The sequence below is a fragment of the Callithrix jacchus genome, chromosome 1, assembly GCF_049354715.1.
Source record: "Callithrix jacchus isolate 240 chromosome 1, calJac240_pri, whole genome shotgun sequence".
Lineage (NCBI taxonomy): Eukaryota > Metazoa > Chordata > Mammalia > Primates > Cebidae > Callithrix > Callithrix jacchus.
Genome location: NC_133502.1, coordinates 195,091,090 through 195,107,628, shown reverse-complemented (window position 1 = coordinate 195,107,628; position 16,539 = coordinate 195,091,090). Strand labels below are relative to the sequence as shown.

The following is a 16,539-nucleotide window of genomic DNA, read 5'->3' as shown; positions in this document are numbered from 1 at the left end:
CTCTTCGCTGCGCCCGCCGGCTGGGAAACTAGGGCACCGCTACGATAGTTCCGGCACCAGAAGAGACGGCTGATAACTGGGCCCGAGGGCCGCCGGAAACAACGACCCTTGGGCCGGCAACGAGCCGCAGAGGGTGCTCGCACTTCCAAGCACCCCACACCAAGGACAGGCTGGACTGCAAGGCGGAAACCCGGGGCCTGGGCCGTCAGACCCGGGGCCTGGGCCGTCAGACCCGGGGCAGCAGGAGGTTGGGCCAAGGGCCAGGACTTCCCCCTCACAATTTAATTTTTTGATCCCGGCACCGCTAGGTAAGGGGCGCCCTGAGCGGGGCGAGGTATCTCGTACGGATAAAATTAGGTATAGAGTAGGGCGGCGGCCGGCTCAGGATCATCCCTAAAGGCAGTTGAAAGAGAGTTGTGGCCGGGCGCGGTGGCTCATGCCTATAATCTCAGCACTTTGGGAGGCCGAGGCGGGTGGATCACGAGGTCAAGAGATCGAGACCATCCTGGTCACCATGGTGAAACCCCGTCTCTATTAAAAATACAAAAAATTAGCTGGGCATGGTGGTGTGTGCCTGTAATCCCAGGTTCTCGGGAGGCTGAGGCAGGAGAATTGCATGAACCCAGGAGGCGGAGGTTGCGGTGAGCCGAGATCGCGCCATTGCACTCCAGCCTGGGTAACAAGAGCGAAACTCCGTCTCAAAAAATAAAATAAAATAAAAATAAAAAAATAAAAAGAGAGTTGTTTGGCGCTTCGGCAATGCATTGGGCGGGACCGGTGCTTACACCTAAGGCTGCAAAGGAGCGGGTCACGGCAGAGGCGGAGTTTGCTGAAGAGACGAACCTCTAGGAAGCATCTGCACTAAGTGCACGAGCTTCGGGGCGGGCCTCAAGGAAAGGGGTGGGGCTTCCGGGGCCCGTGTCCTGGTGGGCAGCGCGTCTACGCGAGGATTGGGCGACGGGGCGGGGCCACCCGACGCAGAAGCGGCAAATGGCCGGGGCGGGCTTAAATCGAGAGACTGGGGGCGTCTAGAATCAAAGTTTGGGGCGGGGCTTATGGAAGGGGCGGGGCCTTTAGATTCGCGAACTAGAAGGGCCGGGGCGGGCCTTGGGGAGGCCCAGCCGCCGCCTCCAGTTCTCCCCACCGCATCGGCGGCGGTGGCGGCGGAGGAACTGGAGACGCACCGGCCGCCCTCCCGCCCCAGCCGAAGCGGAAGCTGTAGCCCGCTCTGGGCTGGGGCCATGGGCGCCCCGCGCCGCCCGGGTCATGAGGACGGAGGCGGAGGCAGCGGGGCCACCGCTCGAGCCCGGTCAGTGCCTCTCTGTGGGCCCAGTCCTCACCCTGGGAACGAGGGGGACTCCGCCCTAGTGCGGGGCAGGGTCCCGCCTCGCCCCCACACCCTTCTCGCTCCAGTCAGTGGGGGTTTCCCTACACTCGCAGGATTGCGACCCTTGTCAGCATGGTGGGAGGGTCCGGGTAGCAGGGGCGCCACCTTCCCCAGAAGCGAAAAGTCCTGCTGGAGCCGCCTTGGGAGCTTCTGTACCTTGGGGAACCGTGGAAGACAGGCTGAGAAGGGCAGGGAACTGGCCGAGAGCACCGAGCAATGGAAGGGCCGGTGTCCTGGCCTCCCAGACTCAGCGTTTTGTCTTGCTCCTGTTCTTCGCCCTCTGGTTCCCTCTGCCACGCGGTAGCCTGAGCCCCTTTGGGGCGGAGACCCGGACTTGTATTCAGTGCCTTGGCGGTTAGTTTGCTTGCCCAAGAAGTAGGGGAGGAGGAAGACGTGATTCCTGTCCTGCTTAAGGGCAGGGCTGTTGAGAAACGGAGCGCTAGCTAGTAAACTCAGGTGAAGTGCCAACTGTGGAAGAGGTCAACAGCATGTGGGACCCTGACCTTCAGGTGTCACTCCCAGGGAGTTTTCTTTTGTGTTTGCTGTTTGGAGTAGGGGATTTACATTCCTCCTCCTGCAGTTATCTAACCCTGTGATCTTAGACAAGGTGCTTGTCTTTCCTGAGCTTCAGAGGAGGAATGGCTCACATTCGCAGGGAGCTTTCTGAGGCAGTTGTTTACATGCAATGCCTCGTTAATCCTCATAACGACTCATTGAAGTAGGTGCCCACTAGGATGTGCATTTTTGCATCTGAGCAGACTGAGTCTGAGATGGGTTAAGTATTCAAGGCTAGTGCACTACATGTCTTCCTAAGTGACAACCACTAAAGTCAGGCCAGGGCCTTCCAGGCAGCCCCTTGGCTCCAGGCATCAACATCTGGCTGTGGGCTAAAGCTGTTATGGGGACAAATGCCAAGGCCTCGCCTAACCTTATCACCCCCAACATGAGCATCTCTAGGTCTGATCCGCCTTTGCCAAGACTGGAGATGGCCATGTGGGGGCTGCTGGGCCTCTGGATCAAGGAATTCTAGAGCAGGGCAAGAGGAGGAGGGGCAGCTGAATTTCTGAGGACCCTGGAGAGCTGCTGTCCTGTGCCATATTTTACAACTGAACACAGGAAGGCATGGGCAGAGTCACAGCCTTGCAGAAGATAGCCCAGCTAGTCAGTGTCACAGCCCAAGCCACAGAGTAAGGAGGGACCCTCACACAGAGGGCTGTAGTCTGGAAGCCTGGGGTGTGGAACACTGAAGTGACAAGTCGGCCTGGGCATCTCAAGGTATGAGGTCTTTTTGGAAAATGCCTTCCATTCCCCAAGTATATCTGAGTGCCTGCCCTGGGCCGAGGGCTGGGAAGAGGCAAATGCAACCTCATCCCCATCTGCCACTGAAGAATTCTCCTTTTGTTCAATAGGGGAAAGCAGATGTCTCTTTAAGGACTCCGTATTGAGGGGTCCTGAGAGTGAGAGGGATGGAGACAACATTAACATTTCAGAGTAAGGCAAGCTTGTCCAGCCTGCAGCTTGTGACCCAGGACAGCTTTAAATATGGCCCAACACAAATTCATAAACTAACTTTTTCTTTTCTTTTTTTTGAGAATGGAGTCTCGCTCTGTCACCCAGTCTGTAGTGCAGTGGCACAATCTCAGCTCACTGCAGCCTGTGCCTCCCAGGTTCAAGTGAGTCTCCTGTCTCAGTTTCCTGAGTAACTGAAACTACAGGCACACACCACCAAACCCGGCTAATTTTTTGTATTTTTACTAGAGATGGGGTTTCACTGTGTAAGCCAGGATGATCTTGATCTCCTGACCTTGTGATCCGCCCGTCTTGGCCTCCCAAATTGCTGGGATTACAGTTGTGAGCCACTGCACCAGCCCACAAATTCGTAAACTTTATTAAAACATTATGAGATTTTTTCTGCAATTTTTTTAAAGCTCATCAGCTATCATTAGTGTTAGTGTAGTTTATGTGTGGCCCAGGGAAGCCTAAAGATTGGACACCCCTAGATTAAGAGATGTGCGGGAGCAAAAGCTGGGGAGGAAACAGCGTGGGGAGAAAAACCAAAAGGCAGTGTGTGGCTGCTGTGAGGGGTTCTTGAACAGGCAGGCACTCACTGTGACAGCACAACATCCTGTGTAGAGCTCCCCCATTGCTCAACTCTGAGGGCAATTATTTCAGAATATGAGTCCCCAGGGGCCAGGGCTTGGGTGGGTCTTTAGTCACCTTTGTGTCCCCAGAGCCTAGCACACAGTGAGTGCTTAGTAAATTTATTTTTTCAGGCCTGGCACAGTAGCTCACCCCTGTAATCCCAGCATTTTGGGAGGCCAAGAGGAGGACTGCTTGAGCCCAGGAGTTTGAGACCAACCTGGGCAGCATAATGGGACCCCATCTCTATAAAAAATTTTTTTTACATTAGCTGAGTGTGGTAGTGTGTGCCCATAATTCCAGCCACTCGGGAGGCTGAGGTAAGAGGATCCCTTGAGCCTGGGAGTTCAGGGCTGCAGTGAGCTCTGGCCACACTACTGCACTCCAGCCTGGGCAACAGAATGAGACCCTGTTTCAAAAGAAAAAAAAAGTTCATTTCTTTTTTTTGAAGAAAAAGAAATGTTGGCCAAGCTAGACTCAAACACCTGACCTTAAGTCATCTGCCTGCCTTGGCCTCCCAAAGTGCTGGGATTACAAGCATGAGCCACTGTGCCCTGCCTAAAAAAGTTTATTTCTTCCAGCAAATATTTATTGAGTTACTATTAAACATCCAACACCAGTGACTGAGAATAACAGTGAACAACATTAGCAGGTTTCCTGCTGTCTTAGTTCATTTGTGCTTCTATAACAAAATACCTGGGACTGGGTAATTTATAAACAATAGAAATTTAATTTCTTTCTTTTTTTTTTTTTTTGGAGATGGCGGTCTCACTATTTTGCTCAAACAGGTCTCAAACTCCAGGGCTTCTCTTGGTTCAGCCTGAGTAGTTGGGATTACGGTGTGTGCCATTGTGTCCAGCTCTAGAAATAATTCTTCACAGTTCTGCAGACTCTGAGGACCAAGATCAAGGCGCTGGCAGGTTCTGTGTCTAGTAAGGGCCCATTCCTTGTAGGTGGTACCACCTAGATGTCCTCACATGGTGGAAGGGACAGAAAGGGGATGAACACTGTGCCTTTACATGACAGAAAAACAGAAGGGCAAAAAAATGGCCTATGCTAATTTCCTCCAGCCCTTTTATAAGACACTGATTCATTGATGAGGGCAGAGCCCTCATAACTTCCCAAAAGGCCACACCTCTTATTTGTTTTTGGTTGTGGATATCTTCCACACCCATGTCTTCATATCATTACAATGGAGATTAAGTTTCAACATGAATTTTGGAGAGGATAGTATAGCACCTGCCCTCAGGAAGCTTGCAGTCTAGAGACAGAGTGGCTTGATGCTGTTGTTACTTTTGCCAAGCACTGTGAAGGAAACAAATAGGATGCTGAAGGAAAGTCCCCTCATTTCTCAAAGTCTTGGTCAGAAAAACCTCTTAAGAAGAGATTTTTGAGCTGGGACCTGAATGACTAGAAGGGACACAGCCTTGAGAACAGCAGCCAGGAGAGAGGTCCAGACAGAGGGAGCCACACATGCAAATCCCTTGGGGTAGAATGAAGCCTTGATGAGTTAACAGGTTAACTAGACCACAGGTGAGGTCTCACTATTTTGCTCAGGCATGGCACAGTAGCTCACCCCTGTAATCCCAGCATTTTGGGAGGCCAAGAGGAGGACTGCTTGAGCCCAGGAGTTTGAGACCAACCTGGGCAGCATAATGGGACCCCGTCTCTATAAAAAATTTTTTATAGAGATGAGGCTAGTGCCCCAGGTTAGGCAAGGCCCCAGTAAGAGGTGAGAACTTTATTCTAAGAGCAGTGGGAAACTGTGAATGGGAATCCTTATGGCTGCTGTATGTAAAGGTGGGAGAGGTGCTGGGAATGGAATTTGGGGCAGGGACAGGCAGGAGTCAGTGCCACTGAATCCATGGCAGTGATAGGAGGGGAACATGTGAGGGCCTTGAATGAACAGCCTGGGTGTCTTTTGGAGGCATCTGGGGTAAGAGGAAGGAAGGGAATGAGGCCTCAGCCCAGTCTGGGCGTAGCATACCAGGCCCCAGCTTGGGGCAGGGTTCACATTAGCACCTGCAAAGGGCTTTATAGACGTTCTTGTCCTTAGTACCCACATCACCCTGCAGGCTGGAGTCTGGTGTCCATTTCATAGGGGAAGAAGCAGGCACAGAGAGGCCAGGCGACCCAGCTAGCAGGTGGTCTGCATTGCCCATGCTATTGTGCCTTCCATGGGCCCTGCTGCATGTGGAGGAGAAAGAGGCCAGGAGCAGTGATAGGTCACAACCCAGGAGGGCACAGACAAGCTCCTTGCAAGGGCCACATTCTAGGAGGCAAAGCCTGAACTCAAGCCTGGAGTACAGATGAGTGAAAGGGTATAGCCAGCCTGTGATCAGGGAAGGCCCTGGAAACGGTGGCCTCTGAGCCAGGCCTTGAAGGCTGGGGAAGGTCAGATGTGGGAAGGGAGGAACTTGGGATTCAGACAAAGCTGGGTAGGTTGGAAAGACCAGGACAGATCCGAGGACTAGTGAGTGACTGTTTTAGATAGTGCACGTAGGGGACGGAGGGGAAATGGGGCTGGCACAGCAGGAGGGCTCCTAGGGTGGCTCTGCACAGAGCTGGTCACATGGTCTGGGAGAGGCCTGCCAGATGAGGAAACAGTAGGGGCTGGGTTTTCATGTGCTGAGTGAGTGTCATGAGTGAGTAATGGGTGGTGACCAGCAGAGAGAAGTCCCTTCCTCTTTAGACTCTGAACTTTGTCCAGATTCGTGAGATGGCTGTGGAGGAAGGTCCTGCATGCCACATGCCCATCTGCCCCCACCTCAGGGCCTTAGCACATGCTGTTCCCCCATCCTCTCTAAGGCATACCCCCACCATTTCCCCCAGCATAGGTCTCTATTTTTCTCTTATGTTTGCTTGTTTTTGCTGTCCATCAGGATAGTGACTTTGTGTCACTGCTGTATCTCCAGTACATACACCAGGCTTTTGGGAAATATCTGTCCACTGAATAACTGAATCAGACCAAACTCCCCCCTTTGGGGATGGCCAGACTCATTCCAGCAAGAGGAAGTCAGCTGTCCAGCCCCCATCCACCCAGTGGCACAGTTGAGACTGGAATGCTAGGTCAGGCCCTTTCTGCTCTACCTCACAGCCTGGCAAAGACAGACGAAGAGGTTGCCCAGGGTTGGTGGGGGATGGAGCTCGCAGGAATATTTCATATGCTACACAGCTCACATGACAGCTCCCTTCTCCTGGCCGTGTTCTCACACCCTGGTGGGCCTGGAGTCTTTGGAGTCAAGCAAACCTCCAGGGGCCTCATGAACTCAGATACATGTATCTGCTGAGTGCCTCCCATATGCCAGCCTTGGAATGAAAGCAGGAAGCAAAACAGTCCCTCTTGACCGGGCGGGTTGGCTCACGCCTGTAATCCCACCACTGTGGGAGGCTGAGGCAGATGGATCACCTGACATCAGGAGTTCGAGACTAGCCATGGCCCACATGGCGACACCCCGTCTCTACTAAAAATACAATAATTAGCTGGGCATGGTGACCGCACCTGTAGTCCCAGCTACTCGTGAGGCTGAGGCAAGGAGAATCACTTGAACCTGGGAGGCGAAGGTTGCAGTGAGCCAAGATTGTACCACTGCACTCCAGCCTGGGCAACAGAGCAAGACCCTGTTTAAAAAAAAGAAAAAAATCAGACCCTGTTCCTTCTCCTCAGAGCTCCCACCAAAAGGAGGACTTTGAAGAGTAGGCATGGCGGGCAATGAGTGCACATGTGGGTCACTGGGCCCAAGAGGGGCAACACTGCAGAAATGACATCCAAGGGCAGGAGATAGCTCAGACACCTGGGAAGCCAGGTATGTCCAAACAAAGGGACCAGATGTTCAAAGGCCCCCGGGGTTGTGAGGGATCATGACAAGCGGAGGCAAGGAGGCAGAGGGTGCCAGGGCAGCAGCCATGAAGGTGGTCTTAAGAAATGTGGGACCCTTGGTGCACTGGAGGATTTTCAATTCAGTAGGGCTGACCTGCTTTGGCCGGTGTTTTGGGGCAATCACTGCTATTATAGCAGCCTGGATTTGAGGGACGAGCTGAAGGATTACGGAAAGGTCCCTGAGCAGCCTCTGCAGGGTCTAGGCAGGAGGCAGTGACACTGGCTCCTGTGAGGGTGGCTGTGGTGGGCTCTGCATTGAAGGTCTATGACCTCCCTCTGTTTCTGCACAGGGGACTTTGTGCAGCTGCCTGTGCCCATCATCCAGCAGCTCTACCACTGGGACTGTGGCCTGGCCTGCTCCAGGATGGTGCTGCGGTGAGTGGGGCCAGGACTGGGGGCCCAGGCGCTCCCCATCTACGTCTCCTGCTCTGGCTTGAGACTGGGATGGGATCCATTGTCCATGTAGTTGTCTTTGGTTAGGGCTTACAGGAGGCCAAGCTTCTACCTGGGCCTAGTCCTACCTGCAAAAGCGAGCAAGGCATGGACCAGGCCTTCCTGGTCTCCATGCTGTTAATGCCTGGGGATTCAGGGTGGCCAGGAAGTATCAGGTGCCCAGGCCTGGCCCACAAGGCAGCCCCGTGACTGTGACAGGAGGCCCTCCACCCCCCCATCTCTGGCTTCTGGGAGATGGGTGCTGACCGTTGAGCTGAGGCTATGTGACTATCACAGAAACCTGGACCGAGAGCCAAGAGGGACTGTAGCAGTCACTGTACAAGAGTTTTCATTTGGCTTCCTGGAACCCCAGGGCAGCTGCACCTTCATCTGTTTTACCTCCTGGAATTCCCAGCAAGATAAAATTCAACAAAAGGGTTCTGTGCCTAAAATTTTGAACAGCACTGATGTGATCCAAGGACCTCATCTTAGAGATGAAGCTAAAGAGGCCACAGAAGACGGCAACTTGCCCAAGGTCACAAGACACATGGGAAGAGGAAGAAGAAGAGACGTGGGAAGCAGAGTTCAGGTCCTCCACTCCAGAGCCAGGATGGTGCCCACACAGCCTGGGCAGTGTGTGGGCAGGACCTAGGGTCTCATGAGGAAGGAGGGAGATTTCTGGGGAATGGGACCTGTGACAGGGGCTCTTGGGCAGTGGGGGGAGGGTGACCCAGACCATTAAATCCTTGAGAGCAAGCTGAGCTCCCCAGCACATCTGCCCACAGGTACCTGGGCCAGCTGGACGACAGCGAGTTTGAGAGAGCCCTGCAGGAGCTGCAGCTGACCAGGAGTATCTGGACCATTGACCTGGCCTACCTGATGCACCACTTTGGCGTGAGGCACCGCTTCTGTACCCAGACCCTGGGCGTCGACAAGGGCTACAAGAACCAGGTTAGCGGCCAGCCACCAGGCCTTCCCATGTGAGGCCACACAGAGGTATAAGGCCGCCTGGTTCCAGTAGTTGGAAGAGGGAGCAGTCAAGGCCTAGACCCCCAGGTAGATACCCAGGTCTGCAGAGACCAGGGAGCCAGCAGCAAAGAGGCTAGAGGCAGGATTTGGGAGCCAGTCAGAGCAGGTGACGTTACAGTCTGGCTTGCCCAGAGGATCTAAGTATTAAGTCCTGGCTCCTGTCCGCCTGCCTTTTACACCCTCAGAATATGCAGAGGCCACTTCCTCCTGTCCTCAGCACAAGGCAGGACACAGCCTCTGAGTTCTCACTGACCTCATCCGGCCATCATTTGCACTTTTTTTTTTTTTCACCAGGAGAGTCAGCTTTTCAGCTGGGTAATTATTAGTCTAGAAGAAAACCAAAATACCATCTTTTCTTTTTTTTTTTTTTGCCTTTTGAAAAATAATGCCACCATAGCCACACTAGCAGAGTGTTCCGTGGACAGCTCTTAGCTAAGCCAAGCTGCAGCGGAGCTATCCCAGGTGGCTCAGCCTCATTCCCCTTGCTTATTCGCTACAGTCTACTGCTCAGGCCTGCCAGAGTGTACAAGCCCAAGGGTGATCAGTCCTCCCCGGGAAGGTGACCTGAGCCCAGCTGCCCACCCCTCTCTTAAGCATCCCCTTTTTGGCCTCTGTCCTACATCTCTGCTCCTGCTTAGGGCAGATAGGCAAACTGCACGTACCGTCTGCCCTGGCAGGTGTGGCTCCTCTGCCCTCTGTTGTCTCTGTCTCCATAACACGCTCTTTAGTTCCTTCATCCGAATGGAATGAAGACAGCCTGAGTGGTGGCCACTCCAACCCCCTCTTCTCTGTTTAGTCCTTCTACAGGAAGCACTTTGACACGGAGGAGACCCGGGTGAATCAGCTGTTTGCACAAGCCAAGGCCTGCAAGGTGCTGGTGGAGAAATGGTGAGCCCCCCACCTTCCTACCTGCCCTTCTTCTCACTCCTGCTCACCCATAGATCTGCAGTGGGGAGGGCTTGGGATGGCGTTCAGGAAAGGCTGGGACTCTGGAGCCAGGCAGAACTGGCTACCCGGGTGGCTATGGGCTCTAGCTTGCCCCCTTGAGCCTTGGTTTATGGAGATCAGTGGGGCTACATGACCCAGGCTCTGGCCAGGGTAGATCCTGAGCAGGTGCTGGATGGACAGGTGAGTGAGAGAGACTGCAGCCAGCCCTTGGGCTGCTTGCAGAACGACAGCATGGGACAGAACACAAGAGCCCTAATGAAAGGGCAGTGGCCTGAGAGGAGTGTCCTGGTGCAGTGACTGACAAGGGATGGGGATCAGGGAGGACCCAGTGTGTAGGCTACCTAGGAAGGCCTGGCTTCCAGATCTGCCTGCGGGCTGCTGTGACCTTACAAAGGCCCTCCCTTCTCATCTGTGTGCACTGGGGCTGGATTTAGGAATACCCTGGCTGCAGTTTGCCCAGATGTGAATGGCATTCTTTTCTGGGCTTTGTGGGAGTGGGGGGGCTCAGGCCTGCTGCCTCTAGGTCCTGGGCAGGCTCCCTGGACACGAGTCTTTTCAGATTTCCCCTTTCTTTGTGGATTTATATTTTCATTATTGACATACTATAATCACATGATAGGTGATTTAGAAAATTGGGAGGCCGAGGTGGGTGGATCACGAGGTCAAGAGATGGAGACCATCCTGGTCAACGAGGTGAAACCCCGTCTCTACTAAAAATACAAAAATTAGCTTGGCATGGTGGTGCGCGCCTGTAGTCCCAGCTACCCAGGAGACTGAGGCAGGAGAATTGCTTGAACCCAGAAGGTGGAGGTTGCAGTGAGCCGAGATTGTGCCATTGCACTCCAGTCTGGGTAACAGCAGCGAAACTCCGACTCGAGAAAAAAAAAAAAAAAAAGAAAATAGCGGGGGTGGAATCTTCATTCACCCTTTGACCACATGGACACATTGGAAGGAAAGGGAGCACATGTTTGTTTAACGGCCCTCAGCTGTTGCGGTCTCTGTTTCTCAGAGGAGGAAACTGAGGATGGGAGAGCCACCCAAGGTTACCCCAGCATTTTGGCCATGCCATGATCTGAACCCATGCTTGTTATTCCTTGAAGCCTGTAGCTTTTCCTTCCAGCCCAGCCCCTACTTTTTCCCTATAGCTGAAATCCCACTCTTGTACACTGCCACTGGGAACTTAGCCAGCTATTTTGTTTCAAAGACCAAATGGAAAAATGGCATGTTTCCGTGGCCAAGGCAGCAATCCAAACTGCCACGTGACTCAGCCGTGGTTGAAGCTGGGCCAGGCCACATGGTACTGATGCTGCCACTCCTAGGGAGGGCCCCAAGTGGGTGAGCAGCCCCCACCAGCAAAGATGCGGGAGCCCCTGGCCTAAAGCTCCCCCTGCCCACAAACCCATCTGCCCACTGCCCCCCTGGGTGTTTTCTTTTTCCTTTTTTTTTCTTCTTGAGATAGGGTCTTACTCTGTCATATGGGCTGGAGTGCCGTGGTGCAATATAGCTCACTGCTACAGCCCCAGGCTCCAGTGATCTTTTTGCCTCAGTCTCCTGAGTAGCTGGAACCACAATCTCGTGCCACCACACCCCATGCCTGGTAAATTTTTAAATGTTTTTGTAGAGACAGGGTACTGCTGTGTTGTCCAGGCTGGTCTCTTAACTCCTGGGTTCAAGCAATCCTCCTGCTTTGGCCTCCCAAGGTACTGGGAATACAGGCATGAGCCACTGTGCCCAGCCCCCTTCTGGGTTTTAATTTCGATTTGCTGCCTGCTGGAAGGCACAAGGTGGGGCAGCACCTTCTGCCAGTGAGGGGGGCTCCAGGCAGACATCACTGCTGGAGTTTCACTGGAAGCACTGTGGCCCAGCCCTTCCTTGGAAGCCCCTTATGCCACAAGGAGCCTTAGGAAAAAAGTAAAATAGCTCTTTCAGAGAAGCATTTGGTTTTGAAAGTGTCTAAGCCATGCTTGGCTCAGATTTGGGAGATTAGATTGGGCTGGCAGTTTTCAGTGTAAACCACCCATGATTTAGGGTTGAGGAAAGACATGGCCAGGCAAAAAGAATTCACTAACCAGGCTAGGGCACAGCAGGAGGTGGTTTCTGTGTACTGCTTTTCCCACCTGGAGCTGACCTACTGTCCCCATGAAGGGCCTGACAGGGCCAGCTCATCTTTGTGCACACTCAGACACACACACACCCCAACCATTCCCCTGCTTGGCTCTAGGCTGAGCTTGGGCCACAATGACAGAGCAGGGAATTCAGGGCAAAGGGGAGAGGAGCTGATCCCCAAGCTTTGTAACAGAAACAGGCACAAGCAGGGATCTGGTTGAGGGATGGGGAATGGGAGCCTAGCAGCACCAGCTGACCCCCTCCTGCCCACAGCACGGTGAGTGTGCAGGACATCCAGGCGCACCTGGCGCAGGGCCATGTAGCCATCGTGCTGGTGAATTCAGGGGTGCTGCACTGCGACCTGTGCTCCAGCCCTGTCAAGTACTGCTGCTTCGCTCCCAGTGGCCACCGCTGCTTCTGCCGCACTCCTGACTACCAGGGCCACTTCATCGTTCTGCGCGGTTATAACCGGGCCACTGGCTGCATCTTCTACAACAATCCAGCCTACGCCGACCGTGAGTGCTGGCTGGGGCAGGTGAAGCAGAGTGGTCCACATTCACTGTTCTGTATGCCCAGTGCCCACGATTCCCACCCCTTCAATCTCACGTGGCCAGGGCCTTCTTCCCCACCTTTTCCCCAAAGCCCCTGCTCCTCCTGGGCTCTTGTCACTGGGGCCACCCTTCATGCCATGCAGGCAAACCTGCCACAAACTGTGCCAGCCTCCTCTATACCCCAGCCACCCCTCCCTCCCACACCGCTGGCCCCACGCCATTGCCCAGGTCCCTGTCTTACCCTCTCATGTTGCACAGGCTGCACCCCTCCCCCAAACCCCAGGATGGCCAGCACATTCCTCAGAAAGAAAAGCCCGGCCAGACCCAGCCCTTGCTGTAGACCCATCCTGGCCTGCCTACTGCCCTCCGGGCACAGGGAAGGGCTGCCCTGACTCTCATAGACTGGACTCACGTAGACACTCTGATCACATAGACTTAACCCATCTATGTGGCCTAGAGCATGTTTCTTCCCCTCTGGGCTTCACCCTCTCCAACTGCTCAACTGGGTAGTGGTCAGAGAAAGCTCTTGACCAGAATAGACAAGGAGGACTTCCTGGGGGTGGAGGGCTTGAGCTGAGAGGAGTGGCCAAGTGGGTGGGACACAGACCTCACCCAGCTCCCCCGGACACTGTCGGTGGGGTAGGTGCTCTCATGCAACCCACTGACCCTGTTCTGCCCTCCCCACCCCCAGCAGGAATGTGCAGCACCAGCATCAGTAACTTTGAGGAGGCCAGAACGAGCTATGGCACAGATGAGGATATCCTCTTTGTCTACTTGGACAGCTGACACCAGGAGCCTGGTGTGCCCAGGCCCTCGGACCCCATCCCCACCCCAGCTGGGCCCACTCAGGATGCCCTGGCCCAGGCCTGGGGCTGCTGGGGCTGGAATGTGGAACTGCAGCCTCAGCCCATCTGGCAGAGCCCCAGGAACTCTGGGAGACTGTGGCACAGCTGCTTTGTCTGCCAGTGCCCTGTGTTGTCATGTCCCTCACCCCAAGCACCTGCTGGCTGCCGGAAGCATCCCCCGAGACCTCAAGCCTGACTCCAGCTGTACCCACAGAAAGTCCAGCTCCGACAGTACCCTTGTTGCCTTTGAGCCAGACCCAAGGCAAGAGAGAGGCTTTGTCTCCCCACAGACTGCAGGACTGAGCCTGGAGAGAGAAGTCGCTTGACAGATGCCACTTGTCAGAACAGTATGTGAGTGTCTGGATAGCTGACCCCAACCCCCCAGCACTGAGGACCCCTCCAGGCTCCTCTTTCTTGGAAGTGCCCCCATGCCCCATGGTTGATGACACCACTGCCTCCTGCCTACCCATGGGCCCAAGTTTCTGTGGCTGGTTTCAGGGCATCTGGTCCCTGCCACTCAGCATAGATACACCTCACAGCTCATGCAGAGCCCTGGTCCCTGGGGACTCTTAAGCTCCCCACAGTCCTCCAGGTCCTCCAGCTCTGTCAGATGGAGGGCTCTCAGGGGTGTGACCTGGGCCTGGTCCCACTGATGGCTGGCAGCAGCATGTGCTCTGGGAATAAAGAACAGCCCTAGCCCCAGAGGGATCCCCGCACCCAGGAGGCCTCCCGACACCAGCCTAAATCCTGACAGTGGGGTCTGCCCTCTGAGATGGGGAGCCCCTAGTCCTTTAAGGTTGGTTGCTAGGGCCTGTGCTCCAAAGCAATGGGCAGGGGCAGCCTGCAGCTGCCCACCCAACCTAGTCTTCACACCAGGTTGCACAGGATCTCTTCTATCTTGATGGAGAAGAGGGGTTCCTACCCAGGATCATACAACACAGCAAATAGCATAGAGCTCTTTCCTTTTTTTTTTTTTTGGTTGGGATCAGGGGTTGTTTCTTTGAGATTTAAGTTTTCATTTTTGAGGGGTAATGACCTTCAAGTAAAACAGTAATAGCAAGAGTGAAGGTACTTTGGAACCACTAACACCTCTGCACAGGGCAGTCAGCCAACTCAAGTTGTTTTTCATACAAAGGGACTTGGCAGGTGGTTTGAGTACCCGCCCCTTCACCTCACAGACAAGGCAGCTGGCCCAGTCTGGGGAGTCTGCCCAGGACAGTGGTGGAGCTGGGCCTTGAAACCCAGTCTGTACCTAAAAAACTAAGGGAAATGGATCATTCTCAAAGGAGCAACAGTGACACCATCCCTGCACTCCTGGGTCCTGGTCTTACAGTGCCCAAGGCATGGCATGGTGGCAGCTGGACCCTTCCCCACCAGGTAACACTGGGGCTAGAGGTGGGCTCTGTTTAGGAGGGTGGTCAGACCACACAGCCAAATTGCTCCTCAACCCTAGACAAAGCCTTTGACCACGAGGGAGGTGCTATTAGCTGGGCAGCCCTTTTGGGTTTCAGAGACTGGTGTTGGCTCCAGACTGGTCTCATCTCCATTGCCTTAATGACAGGTGGCCCAGGAGTACCCATTCATAGCAGCTGTGGGTGTGGGCATCTTCAGATGTTCTGGTAAAATTGTGAGATTAGCTGTATGAAGGAAACCAGTGGGAGGAAAGGAAGTTTTCAGGATGGTGAGATTTGATTCAGACACAGTGCACGTGCTGCTAGGGCTGTCACTGGGCAGTGACCTTCATGGAGAGTGGTACCAGCACCTCAGTCCATCCAGGATATTTAGAAACACTCAGTCTCTGGTCCCAGAGAATGGCTTCTCAGGCCATGCCACAAGTTAAAACGTCACCTGCCAGGAAGATGAATGAGAAAGCTGCCCATTCTTAAGACCCATCTGCCTAAGGAGGGTCACAGAGGCAGGATGTAAGCCACACTGTTGCATTCTTGCATAAGTCATGAAAATGGGGCCGGAGGGGGAGCCTGGACATCAGGGACTTCTGCCCACAGCACATGGCACCCACAGCTGCCCAGCCTGTCCACATGCTGGGGCCCAGCACAGCCCCTAAAGCCACATGGGACAGTGGGCTTTGTTCACTATAGCCACAGGGGCATGAAAGGGATCTTTTGCATTGCAGAGATTTTATATATATTTTGTTTGTAATGAGCCATTCTCAATAAATTCTCACTGCAAAATGGTGGCAGCCCCTGGCTGGCCTTTGTGACGCTGCGTTGATCTGCAGAATTCCTGTCCTCAAGTTCTCAGCATGAGCACACAGGAACCCAGGTCCTTGTCTTGCCATACGCACTTTAGCTGGGACTGGAATCCTGTTTTCTAGGGCCACATCCATCCCATTGAGGCCTGGATGCTTGTGCCCATCCTGGACAGGCAGTACTGGAGGTAGAAGGGCCTTGTGGCTCAGCTCAACTGAATTGAAACAAATGCAATTACAGGAGACACAACAAAATGAGGGAGATGTTGAAGCAGTAGAGACGAAAGTGGGTGGGATGGTGAGTCCTGAGTGGGGCTGGCTCCTCAGAGCATGCAGAAGTGGGGTTTAGGGAGACAGATCAAGGTCTCTGGGAGGGGCCTCATTGGGAACCAAGGGGCCAAGCCAGAACAGAGATCTGAGCCCAAATGCTACCATACCAGGGGCCAAGTGATGGGACTAGCATGGACTTGAGTGTTCATGGAAAAAAACTCAATGCCAGGAAACGTAGGCTGAGATGCCCTGGGGTAGACCAGTCGCCCCTCCAGTAGCTTCCTCTCTGCCTCACACTCAGCCTCCCTCCTGGCTGCCTGCCCAAACATGTATCCTGAATACTGCTTGAGGCTCTGCCCTGAGCCCCTGGTGAAATACTGTGCTTTCCACAGCCCTGGGGAATCTGGTGAGTAGGACGCCCTATGCTATTTAGGGCCTCTTAGCTTATCAGGACTTGATGTCCACATCAAGCCTTCACAACAGATGGCCTCCTCTTGGTACCTCCTACCTGCCAAAGACCTTTCCTCCCTCAGGGCGTTTGTACCTGCTGTTCCCTCCCTTGTCCCCTCACTCAGGACTCTCTTCCAATGTCACCATTTTTTTTTTTTTTTTTTTGAGATAAGTGTCTTGCTCTATTGCCCAGGCTGGAGTGTAGTAGCAAGATCTTGGCTCACTGCAACCTTCAACTCCGGGGTTGAAGCAATTCTCCTGCCTCAGTCTCCTGAGTAGCTGGGATTATAGGC

General features: G+C 54.0%; 1 protein-coding gene across 8 annotated transcripts; it reads left to right on the top strand.

The window, feature by feature from the left end:
• Nucleotides 1-8: 8 nt before the first annotated feature.
• GUCD1 (guanylyl cyclase domain containing 1) lies at nucleotides 9-15,509 on the top strand. 8 transcript variants are annotated; one of them, XM_078336226.1, is made up of 7 exons: nucleotides 9-308; nucleotides 7,697-7,781; nucleotides 8,301-8,427; nucleotides 8,624-8,789; nucleotides 9,664-9,755; nucleotides 12,195-12,436; nucleotides 13,167-15,509. In XM_078336226.1, exons 3-7 carry the CDS (start codon nucleotides 8,333-8,335, stop codon nucleotides 13,256-13,258), a joined length of 687 nt encoding a protein of 228 aa, XP_078192352.1. In that variant the 5' UTR covers nucleotides 9-308; nucleotides 7,697-7,781; nucleotides 8,301-8,332; the 3' UTR covers nucleotides 13,259-15,509. The 8 variants fall into 8 exon arrangements, with proteins under 8 accessions (XP_078192352.1, XP_078192353.1, XP_078192346.1 ...); XM_078336220.1 differs by lacking the exon at nucleotides 9-308 and adding an exon at nucleotides 1,120-1,309; XM_078336215.1 differs by lacking the exon at nucleotides 9-308 and adding an exon at nucleotides 1,120-1,309 and having other exon boundaries at nucleotides 13,164-15,509.
• The last annotated feature ends 1,030 nt before the right edge of the window (nucleotides 15,510-16,539 follow it).